The sequence below is a fragment of the Cnephaeus nilssonii genome (genome assembly GCF_951640355.1).
Source record: "Cnephaeus nilssonii genome assembly, chromosome: 1".
Taxonomy (NCBI): domain Eukaryota; kingdom Metazoa; phylum Chordata; class Mammalia; order Chiroptera; family Vespertilionidae; genus Cnephaeus; species Cnephaeus nilssonii.
Genome location: NC_137072.1, coordinates 24058094 through 24070588, shown reverse-complemented (window position 1 = coordinate 24070588; position 12495 = coordinate 24058094). Strand labels below are relative to the sequence as shown.

Here is a 12495-nt window from a genome sequence, read left to right as displayed (position 1 = left end):
TTGCCTAGAGTTATAGTAATAGAAATGGGAAGGGATGGGCATAAATGGCATATGGAAAATAATGACCAAAATAATTCCACTTTCAGCCCATAAAATAGTATTACTTGATGTGTTATCTAGAATTCATTCACTTTTTTTAAAACTTTACTGTTGCAGTTTTTTTAGATTAAAATTGCTTACTTTGGCAGGATTAAAATATCAGCTAGTATTATTAATCAGTTATTTTTATCTTTAATTATCTTTTGCTATTATTTACTGCCAATTTCAGCACCTGAACTACAATGTAACTTTGAAAATGGAATTTGTAATTGGGAACAAGATACAGAAGATGATTTTGATTGGACCAGGAACCAGGGTCCAACATCAACACTTAATACAGGGCCAATGAAGGATAATACTTTGGGCACAGCTAAAGGACACTATCTCTACATAGAATCTTCGGAGCCACAGGTTTTCCAAAACACAGCTGCTTTACTCAGCCCGATCCTCAGTGCCACCGGTGCAGAAAGCTGCACCTTCCGCTTCTATTACCACATGTTCGGAAAGCACATTTACAGGCTGGCCATCTACCAGCGAATCTGGAGTAACACAAGGGGGAAGCTACTGTGGCAGATATTTGGGAATCAAGGCAACCGGTGGATAAGGAAACACCTCGACATTTCCAGCAGGCAGCCTTTTCAGGTATGGATAATGGCGTTTATAATGTGTATTGGAAATGCATCATAATGTCTAAGGAATATGACAGGTTGCTATATTTTTTTTAATTTAAAGCAAGTGGAATTTGATCAGAGTTACTTTGATACACATTTATCATTTAATTAAGGCTGTCCCAAAGCTTGTTACGTTGTGTTTCTCCTTGACTACCCCCAATAATGTTTGATTAAAATCTGTGAAGATGGACACATGGCATTGGAAACAGCTGCAGGGTCCTTCGATTTTAAGTAATTGTTGTGCTGAAAAAATCTGGAGGGAAAAAAGAGTTTGGCACCACCTCTGATATTCTGTAAAAAGCTCAGACTCTTAATTATGATATGTTGAATAGTTCATCTAAATATTTCACATTTTATAGGTAGGCATTGGAAATCCAGGAAGAGTGCATGCTTTGCTGGAAAATCACACAGATACTCTGGGGCAGAGCTAGAGTTTGAGTCTAGGTCTCCTTACTCCTGGTGAAATATTCTTTACTCTAATTCTCACCTGCCTTCTCCTAAAAGTCAAATTACAACATCAAGTTCAAATACTTATGTGACTTTTACTTACATATACTATTTGATCTCTCAGCAATTTCCTGAAATGGGTAAGTTAGAGATCTCTTTTGTCAGTTTTATAGATATGAAGAAATAACTTGGGAAAAATGTGGCTAATTTTCAAAATATATGAATTCTGTAAAACTGTACCTATTTTCCCCACACTTTTTCTAAATATATTTTAGAGGGCATTTCCCAATTTTCATGGTGCAGAAAAGACTATAAAATAACAGCATTATGAAAGAGAATAATGGCATTTAGATACTGTAATTTCTGGAGATCTCAATACTTCTTGGAATGTGTTTGGTGGTTGCAGTGCTGGTCATTGACCCTTAATAAAATTATTTACTCTTCTATTACCAATAATATTCCATACTAATTATTAAATGGTACATTGGTGTTAGTGAAATCACACTGCAGAAAAACCACATATAATTGGTTTGTATATGGACATAATATAGTATGTCAAAATAACATTTCCTTTTCCCAAATATATTTTCTTAGCTATTTACCTTTTAACTGGTATATTATTGCAAGTGTGGTTCTGAGAGTGAGATAGTGTCTGTAAGTCTGTGATCTAGGTACTAATATTGTGGGATACATTCATGTATGCCAAGCAGTGTTCCATTTATTCCAGTACTCTGCCACCAGTATAGTGTTCTAACTCTATCCTTAAAATTTCTATCTAATACAGATTACTATGTTTGCTATCCTAGATTGCTCTTGGATTAGCATGCTTAAAATTTTACATCCTAGACAGTTTATCTTTTCCTTTTGAAGAATTCTTTTTTTTTATTTTTAAAATGGTTTTTAAAAATTAATTTCAGAGAGAAGAAGGGAAAGCGAGAGAGAGAGAGAAACATCAATGATGAGAATCATTGATTGGCTGCCTCCTGCATGCCCCCTAATGGGGATCAATCCCGAAACCCGGGCATGTGCCCTGACTGGGAATCGAACCTGACCTCCTAGTTCATAGGTTGATGCTCAGCCACCGAGCCACACCAGCCAGGTTGAAGGATTCTTATTGCTTATCTAAGCTGGTTTATCTAACGTGTTTAATAAGACTTACTTCATTTTTTAAAAAGTTATATAGAATCTCTTAGAACTCACTGCTAATCCCTTTTCCAGTATGCTTTTCGGAAAGGAGACACCTTTCTTCCTCCTAAGTTATACTGCCAGTGCAAAATTTCCATGAAAAATCAATACAGCTAAACAATTTTTTATGGAACACCGTATGTGGAGGGTCACATTGACATTTCAATAAGGGAAGGTATTTGAGCCATCTTCAATTGTAGCGGCTATTGAATGAAAAGAGTTGTTATAGCTATTTTGAAGAAAATTTAAAACCATAGTTTCTAAAGAGGTTTCAACTCATAATACTCAGCATACTGCTAACCTTCTGAAAGGACAATTTCTAACAAAGGAAACACAAATGAAATCATTTGTCATATCTGATCTTACCTACATATCATATTTTTCCTTATAGTTAAATGGAGTTGTAGCTACATAATGAACAATAATATTTCACACAAGTACTTATTACCTGATGTTGTTGGCTGCCTGTTTTATTGATGATGCGCCATAAATATTATATCAGAATTATAACATTTGAGTACAATTTGAATTATTTAACATTGAAATTCGTTCAAGCACTTTCTCACCAAGTATTTGAAGCCAGATGTACTCTCAAACTTCCAGTGTTAAGAATTTATTACTTCATTGGGTTTTCTACTCTACCTCTGGACATACTGACAGAAAATGTTTTCTTATACAGAATTGAAGATGAGAGAGGGAGAGAGATAGAAAACATCAATGATGAGAATCTTCCTTTTGCCTTTCCCTTAGAAGATGAGTTTCTTGGCATGGAGTCATGTGGACAGTAGTCACTGATAAGTGTTACAGAAACCTAGTTTAATGAAAGTTATTGATTATTGGGCACCACAGGAACCAGGACTGACAGTCTTCAGCTCACTTTTTTCTAACATTAGTGCTTTTTCTAAAACGTGTTTTTAAGTATGAGGAAGGCATGGGGAGGGGACATAGGCTTTCAAAGAAAAGATTGTTTAGCTAGACCTCTTAATGCCACAGAACTTTCTGACTTACTCTGAAAGAATTCTGTTTTGTTAACATCTTTAGGTATAAAGTAAAAGAGATTTTTCCCAAGTGGTTTTGTGATGAAATATTTTAAAAAGTCTTAATCATAATTTACATTTTCATTTGTGGAATATACTTTTACATTCTAAATGGTGCATAATATTTCAGTTCTAGGAAAAAATGTTTCTGAAGTTATGTTGTAATTAAACAGAACCATATTTAATAATGTTAACTTGATCCCATTTTCCATGAAATTATGTACAGAAATGCTAAAAGTTTAATTACATGTGTAGCCTCATATAATATTTTTCTTCAGGGTGTGTATAGTTGCAAGAATTTGCATTGAAAAGATTTGGATGACTAGCTTTTAGTCTGTGTAGCGACACTCCTAGAGTTGTTGCTTATTGAACAGCACAATAAATCTCCTTTTATAATCTTAACTTTCTCATATACTATCTTCAGCTGAATTCAGATATAATCACAGCTTATTATGTCAACACATCATCCAGTACTGATACAAAGTGATAAACTTGGTTTCCTGGCTGAAGAACAAGTGACTAGAGAAGGGAGAAGAACAGGTTAGATGGAGGTTATTATGAGAGTGTATATAACAGAAAAAAAGTTTAATTTCTTAATAAATCCATTTTATATCCTTCTCTACTTGTTACAGCTTCTATAATACTAAATTTTATCTTATATTTTGACCCTCCAAAATTATAGTAAAATATAATTATGGGCCATTAAGCATTAGAAATATACTTTATATACAGAGGTGGCAAAAGTAGGTCTACAGTTGTATGTGAAATAGAGTTTATTCTTGTATTATTATTTATTAATTATTGCATTATTTATTTGTATTACAACTTTCGCCCACCCTTGTATTATTAATAATATATGTGAAATATATATTACTATGGGTCATTGAACATTGCAAAATCATAAAAAGTAATATATGCTATGGTAATATTCAAATCCTATATAATAAAGAGCTAATATCCCAATTAGACCAAACAGCAGAATGACCATCTGGACGACCTTCCAGACCAAGCTGAGGCTGCTAGGGCTGGCCGAGGCCACAAGGGGCTGCGAGGGCCGAGCGCTTTGTTGAATTTTGTGCATTGGGCCTCTAGTATTTCTATAATCCATGTTGGAAAAAACAAATGAAAGACAAAGGAAGAAAGATTTGGGTTGTAGGCTTGAATTCTTTAAAATTGCCAACTAGTTGGTAAAAAAGGGTTAGAAAATTATTAAGTATAAATGAATGTTTTAATTCCAGTATGTCTCTTATCCCTTCACAATCTATGCCCTGTTTGGAAACTTCTTATAACTATGTTTTTGTTTCTTTCTTTCCTTTTCTCCCTGGCGCTGCATATACAAGCCACTCTTTCTTTTCATAGACTAGAGGCCTGGTGCATGAAATTCATGCACGTGGGGGGGGGGTGTCCCTCAGCCCAACCTGCACCCTCTCCAATCTGGGACCCTGGTGGGATCGGGCCTAAACGGGCAGTCGGACATCCCTCTCACAATCCAGGACTGCTGGCTCTCAACCGCCCCCCTCCGTGCACGAATTTCGAAATGTCCCTCAGCCCAGCCTGTACCCTCTCCAATCTGGGACCCCTCAAGGGATGTCCAACTGCCCAGTGGGATTAGGCGTAAACAGGCAGTCGGACATCCCTCTCACAATCCAGGCCTGCTGGCTCCCAACTGCTCCCCTGCCTGCCTTCCTGATTGCCCCTAACCGCTTCTGCCTGCCAGCCTGATCACCCCTAACCACTCTGCTGCCAGCCTGATTGATGCCTAACTGCTCCCCTGCCAGCCTGTTTGCCCCCAACTTCCCTCCTCTGCCGGCCCGGTCACCCCTAACTGCCCTCCCCTGCAGGGTTGATCGCCTCCAACTGCCCTCCCTTGCAGGCCTGGTCCCTCCCAACTGCCCTCCCCTGCTGGCCATCTTGTGGTGGCCATCTTGTATCCACATGGGAGCAGGATCTTTGACCACATGGGGGAAGCCATATTGTGTGTTGGAGTGATGGTCAATCTGCATATTTCTCTTTTATTAGGTAGGATACTTCCAAATCACTTTAGCCTGCCTTCTGGTTCGGTAGAATGGAGTAAGAAAATGTAGCCTCGTAGACTCGTGGGGGGGTTGCCATGTCTGATTGTGCAAATTTGCCACAGTGAGACTGTCAGGTGAGGGGCTCTGAAAGGGGAGGAAATCTCAGTTGTGGAATTTATTTTCCATTTTAGAATTGCACGAAAGTGCTGGCTATGCTAACAGCTGCCTTGCTGGCCTCTTCTTTATAAGGAAGTGTTTATACTTGTGTGAAGCTGCCATATGAAGAAGTGTATTAGATTATCAATGTTAGATTATTTTGCTAAAAACTATACTTTTAAGTACCACACCAGATAAGAATCTTATTCAGACAGTAGCTGTGTATCTAGCTGGACAAACAAAAGTAATAGTTTATTCCCTTCTGATGTACTCTTTATTCTCTACAAATAAATGTCTATGAAATGTCTTTCAAATGTGTTGTTCTCTGCTGTTTCAAACTTGTTTTGATCATGTGAAACACTTCAGATTTGCTTTTTCTCCGTAAGTTTTTTCCTAACAATATAAAATATTGAACCAAATAGTTTTGCTAGCTGATATTGATGACACATGATTTCGGCTTTTATCTTCAGTAGAAAATCAATGCATCACAGCATTCACTAAGAAAAAGGTTTGGGACTCTTTGTAATCCTTTGTCAGGTGATTGCTTTATCTTGATTTATACCTTTAAACTTTTTCTCATTCAGCAGAAAATATTGTATCGCTATCTGTGAGAGCAAAGCGATCTATACCAATTTATACTCAGAGTGCAGCCTCCTTCCAGGATTGTTTATGGAACATATTAACTCACAATAGATTAGAGACACAATATCTTTTTTCCCCCTTAAACATGTCATATTGATGATTTTGGTTCACAACCAAATTTTTATATTAAGATTTTTAATAAAAAATATTTCTTTTTAAGATAAAAGGGGATTGTAGGTGATTTTTAGTCTAATGCTTCCCAGAATTTCAGGGTCTAAAAAGAAATTCAATGTTCTTGGTCTTAATAGAATTGTCCTTATGGCAGGACTGCCAGTTGGACCTGCTTTAGGAGCTATTCTGAAATTGTTTTCAAAACAGAAAACAGCATCGTCAACTATTGCCAAAGTAAAATTTGATTATAAACTTAAAAAAACAATCTTCACCAGAGGATATTTTTTTCATTGCTTTTCAGAGAGAGTGTAAGGGAGGGAGGGGGGGGAGAGATAGAGAGAGAGAAGGAGAGAGAGAGAGAGAAAGAGAGAGAGAAGGAAGAAGAAGAAGGAGGAGGAGGAGGGGAAGAGATCAACTGGGGAGCAAATCCACAACCAAGGTACATGCCCTTTACCAGGAATGGAACCCACGACCTTGTGTGTGTACACGCGCACGTGGGGTCCATGCTCTAACCACTGAGAAACACCTGCCAGAGCTGATTATAAACTTTGAAAACTAATTTCTTTAAATGAAATTCAAGATACTGTCTCTCAAGTATTTTTTTACCCAAATATACATTCTTTTTTTATATGTTTGTTTGTTTTAAAATATATTTTATTGATTTTTTTACAGAGAGGAAGGGAGAGGGATAGAGAGTTAGAAACATCATTGAGAGAGAAACATCGATCAACTGCCTCCTGCACACTCCCAACCAAGGTACATGCCCTTGACTGGAATCGAACCTGGGACCCTTGAGTCTGCAGGCTGACGCTCTATCCCCTGAGCCAAACTGGTTAGGGCTATTTATTTATTTTATTATTTTTTAAAATCTTTATTGTTCAGATTATTACAGATGTTCCTCTTTTTATCCCCCATAGCTCCCCTCCACACGGTTCCCACCCCACCCCACTGTCCTCATCCATAGGTGTAAGATCTTTGTCCAATCTCTTCCCGTACCCCCCATGTCCCCTTCCCCCCGAGAATTGTCAGTCTGCTCCCTTTTCATGCCCCTGATTCTATTACATTCATCAGTTTATTCTATTCATCAGATTTTTTATTCATTTGATTTTTAGATTAACTTGTTGATAGATATGCATTTGTTGTCACTTTGTTGTTCATAATTTTTTATCTTTACCTTTTTCTTCTTCTTCCTCTTCTTAAAGAATACCCTTCAGCATTTCATGTAATACTGGTTTAGTAGTGATGAACTCCTTTAGCTTTTTCTTGTCTGTGAAGATCTTTATCTGACCTTCAATTCTAAATGATAGCTTTCCTGGGTAGAGCAGTGGTCGGCAAACTGCGGCTCTCGAGCCACATGAGGCTCTTTGGGCCCTTGAGTTTTTAGCAAAGGCCAGCTTAGGAGTACCCTAATTAAGTTAATAACAATGTGCCTACCTATATAGTTTAAGTTTAAAAAATTTGGCTCTCAAAAGAAATTTCAATCGTTGTACTGTTGATATTTGGCTCCGTTGACTAATGAGTTTGCCGACCACTGGGGTAGAGTAATCTTGGTTGTAGGTTCTTGCTATTCATCACTTTGAATATTTCTTGCCATTCCTTCTGGCTTGCATAGTTTCTGTTGAGAAATCAGCTGACAGTCATATGGGTACCCCCTTGTAGGTAACTAACTGTTTTTCTCTTGCTGCTTTTAATATTCTCTCTCTGTCTTTTGCCCTTGGCATTTTAATTATGATGTGTCTTGGTATGGTCCTCTTTGAAGTCCTCTTGTTTGGGGTTCTCTGTGCTTCCTGGACTTGTAAGTCTATTTCTTTCACCAGGTGGGGGAAGTTTTCTGTCATTAGTTCTTCAAATACGTTTTCAATATCTTCCTCTCTCTCTTCTTCTGGCACCCCCATAATTCGGAAGTTGGTATGCTTGAAGTTTTCCCAGAGGCTCCTTACACTATCTTCATATTTTTGAATTCTTTTTTCTTTTTGCTCTTCCAGCTGGATGTTTTTTGCTTCTTTGTATTTCAAATCTTTTACTTAATTCTTGGGATCCTCTAGTCTACTGTTGAATCTCTGTATATTATTCTTTATTTCAGTCAGTGTATGCTTAATTTCTGACTGGTCCTTTTCCTTTTTTTTTTTTTTTTTTTTTTTTTTTTTTTTTTTTTTTGCATTCTCACTAAGATCCTTGAAGGTCTCACTAAGTTCCTCGGAGGTTTCTAGAAGATTCTTGAGTAACCTTATAACCATGGCTTTGAACTCTATATCAAGTATTTTGCTTTCTTCCATTTCTTTCATTTGTGACATGTTTCTTTGTCTTCACATTTTGGCTGCTTCCCTGTGTTTGTTTCTATGTATTGGGTAGCTGCTAAGTCTCCTTGAATTGATAGAGTGGCCTTATGTTGTAGGTGTCCTATAGGGCCCAGTGGCTCAGCCTCCCCAGTCACCTGAGGTGGACACTCTTGGTGCACCCCTTTGTGGGCTGTGTGCACAGTTTTGTAGCAGTTGAGCCTTGATTGTTGTTGTTATCACTGGAAGGAATTGACCTCCAGGCCAATTGGCTGTGAGGATCAGTTGTGTCTACAATGGAAGAGCTGCTGTGCTGGAGACACCTTTATGGGGAAGGACTTGCTTCAGTGGGGCTTTGGTGCTCATTGAGTCTGCCCCTTGAGTGTGTCACTTAGGGATGTGAAGAGTTGTAATCTGGTATGGTCTCACACTGACCACTGGGTACACTGGCTCTTGGGTCTCCAAAGAGGTGCAAAGTCAGCCACTGCCTGGGGCCACCCAGCAGGAACTACAGAGAGATCTGCAGATTTCTCTGCTTTGTATCGGGTTTGCAAGTGCCCAGATGAGGCCCAGCTATGAAGCAAGGCAGGCTGCTGCTGCCTTGGTGCTCCCTGATCCAGCGGCTGCCTGTTTGACAAGTTCTAGGCTGAGAAAGGACAGGCCATTCATATGCAAAAGCCGCTGCACACAGCTTGGGTGGGGTTGTAAGTTGGGTGGGGCAGGGGATCAGGGAATCACCAGGGTGGAGCACACAGCAATGGCTTCCAGTCAGCCCTGCACCTGAGAGGTCCCAGTGCAGGAACAATGACTGTTGCGAGCACCTCCATCTGGAAGAAAGCTGCCCCCACATTCCTGCCCTGATGCCAGACAGTCCAGTTTCTCCCTGTATGTGTCTGGGTCCCCCAGAGTCTCACTCGGAACTGGAGTTCAGAGCAAGTGAGAGCTTGTATCTCCCTCTCGATTAAAAAAGCAGCACACCTGAGTGCCAGCCCGTTCTGTGCCTCTGCACCTCCTACCAGTCTCAATGCGCTTTCTTCTTTACCTCTCTGTCTGATTGTAGTACTTCCACTCAGCCAGCTTTCCCACGGTTCTGGAGGATAGTTGTTCTGTCTTTTAGTTGTAATTTTGATGTGGTTGTGAGAGGCAGCAAGTACAGGTGTTTACTTATGCCGCCATCTTGGTTCTCCCCAAATATACATTCTTGTTTGCTTTATTATATCACTATTTATATAGGAAAAAATATTTTATTGTTGCCATTTTGAACCTTTTTAGGTTTACTTTTTCATATAGAAAATGTTCTTTTCATTTCATGATATAAAGCCAAGGGGAAACACTAAAAATATGAAAGGATGGAATTCTGAAATGTTTAAGGTTAAAAAAGATGTTTTTATACCTGAGCCAGACTCCAGGAGGGTTAAGTGTAGAATATGAAAATGAATAAAAGTCCTAAAAAATGATAAAAATAGAAGTCAGTCCACATAACCCCAAATTTATGATTTATTGGGGAATTCCATGATGTACCTAAAGCCTCTATTTATATGGAATATCTGACAAAAACTTTTCCTCCCAATTTCTGTGAGAGTTGCTGCCAATGGAAATTTTATTTGCATTTGGAATAACTGAAATTTTCAGGAAATGTGGAAAGTTTATAAAACATTCACTTTGTAGAAAGTTTGGAATAGGTATCCTTGTGTATAATCATGTCTTTGTCAGGTATAGGCTGTTTCTATATTTCTGTGTCTCTAAATTCATGATTTTATTCACATGTATATGTGTAAATACATTATTGTCATTTTTCTTTGTATGTGTCATGTGTATGATTATTCTTTTAACTGCAGTGTTCTTATTGCTTCAATCACTAGAGAGCAGACCTTAGCCCACAGTGTCCTTGTAATTCCATCTAAATTAAAACAGTCAAAGGCAATCAAAATCCACTACAGAGCACTCAGGCTCTGTCTTAGGATAAGATTTATTTGTCTTTATCCAATGCAATGTGTAACTACTTGTTTTGACCTCCAAGACTCTATTGCTCTTCCCTGGCTTTCTGATCTTTGATTTGATTACATTTTAAGATTTTCTTCTTGCTTCTTTGTCAGTTTCTCTGATATTTCTGCTCTCATAGGTAATGTCAGCTTGCTCTATAATTCTTGGCATTGTTCCTGTTCAGATAACTGCTAATGACAGAGGTAGGTGTTTCATGTGTCATTCTATCCAAGCAAACTCTGTACATCCTGGGACTGCAATTTGTACTGACATTACACTGATATTAAAAATTATAATGTTATACTACTACTACAATTTATGCAATGTTATAACTTTATATCAACCTGGAACTACTATTTAGTGTAAAATGTGAGCTCACTTTATTTTACATTTTTTTAAACATAAATTTAAATATTTTTTCATTGTTTCCCAAGAGGAAGGGAAAGGGAGAGAGACATAGACACATTAATGGTGAGAATCATTGATTGGCTGTCTTCCTGCATGCCCCCTCTTGGGGATCATGCCTGCAACCCCAGGCATGTGTCCTGTTCCAGAATCGAACCCTGACCTCCTGGTTCATAGATTGATGCTCAACCACAAAGCTACACTAGCTGGGCTATTTTACATTTAAGTAGCTCAAATTAAAGTTGGATTTTTGGTATAATAAATTTAACTTTTCACTGCATTGTAGAGTATATTCAAGCTATCCATCAAAATGCAATATAGACTTTGGAGTAAAACTGCTTAAGTTCAAATCCTAGCTCTGTCATTTATTAGCTATGTAGCCTTAGGGAAATTATGTAACTTCGATATGCCACAGTTTCTTTACCTATAATTGGATATAATAATAGTACCTACCTTGCATAGTTTTTGTAAATATTATATTTTATATATGTACTAGAGGCCGGGTGCATTAAATTCATGCACAGGTAGGGTCCCTAGGCCTGGCCGGCGATCAGGGCCGACAGGAGCCTTCCTTAATTCCATGCTGCCCCCTGGTGGTCAGTGCATGTCATAGCAAGCGATCAAACTCCTGGTCTCCCGATTGAACTCCCAAGGGGACAATTTGCATATTAAGCTTTTTAAATGTATAGATATATACCTTATATAATAAAAGTGTAATATGCTAAGTGTCTGACCAATTGGTCAATTGTTTGGTCGACCACTCGACCAGTTGCTATGATGTGCACTGACCACCAGAGGGTAGATGTTCCCACTGGTAGGTTTGCTTGCTGCTGGGGTCCAGCCAATGGGGACTAGGCAAGAGGGCCAGAAGTGCCCTAGAGCCCTCCTGTGGTCCATCCACAGCTGGTCAGCCTCCATTGGCCCCATCAGGACTGAGCAAGATGGCCGCAATCAGTCCTGAATGCTGGCCAGGCTGAGGGACCCCACCCGTGCACGAATTCATGCACCTAATAATCCTATCTAATAAAAGAATAATATGCAAATTTACCATACCTCCCCTACACCCACAAGCCACACCCACCAAACAATCAGGAATGAGTATGCAAATTAACCCAACCAAGATGGCTGGGGCCACGGAGCGAACAGGAGGCTTGGCTTTCCCTGCCAATGGAGGAAGCCAAGCTTCCTGCACACCCTGGCCGGCCAAGGCCTCCACTCAAGGCTAAAAAGTTTCAATTATAGAAGATAAATAAATCCCAGATACCAGGGCCTCTGCTTGGGTCGCCAGGGGGCGTGGCCAGCCTGCAAACCACCACAGGCCCCTCGCCCAGGCCTCCCCATACCCCAAGATAACCCCCACCCTGATCCAGGACACCCTTCAGGGCAAACCAGCTGACCCCCACCCATGCAACAGGCCTCTATCCTGTCTAATAAAAGAGTAATATGCAGATTGAACTTCACTCCAACACACAAGATGGCTGCCCCCATGTGGTAAAAGATGGTTGCCTCCATGTGGACATAAGATGGC

General features: G+C 39.2%; 1 protein-coding gene across 1 annotated transcript in view; it reads left to right on the top strand.

Annotated features, from left to right (window-relative positions):
* Positions 1–12495, top strand: part of MALRD1 (MAM and LDL receptor class A domain containing 1) — a gene marked incomplete at both ends in the record, with an annotated part of 625033 nt that overhangs the window by 149609 nt on the left and 462929 nt on the right. Inside the window, one exon of the mRNA XM_079776420.1 lies at positions 269–681. Within this exon, the coding sequence (XP_079632546.1) occupies positions 269–681 (413 nt within the window). The remainder of the gene's footprint in view (positions 1–268; positions 682–12495) is intronic.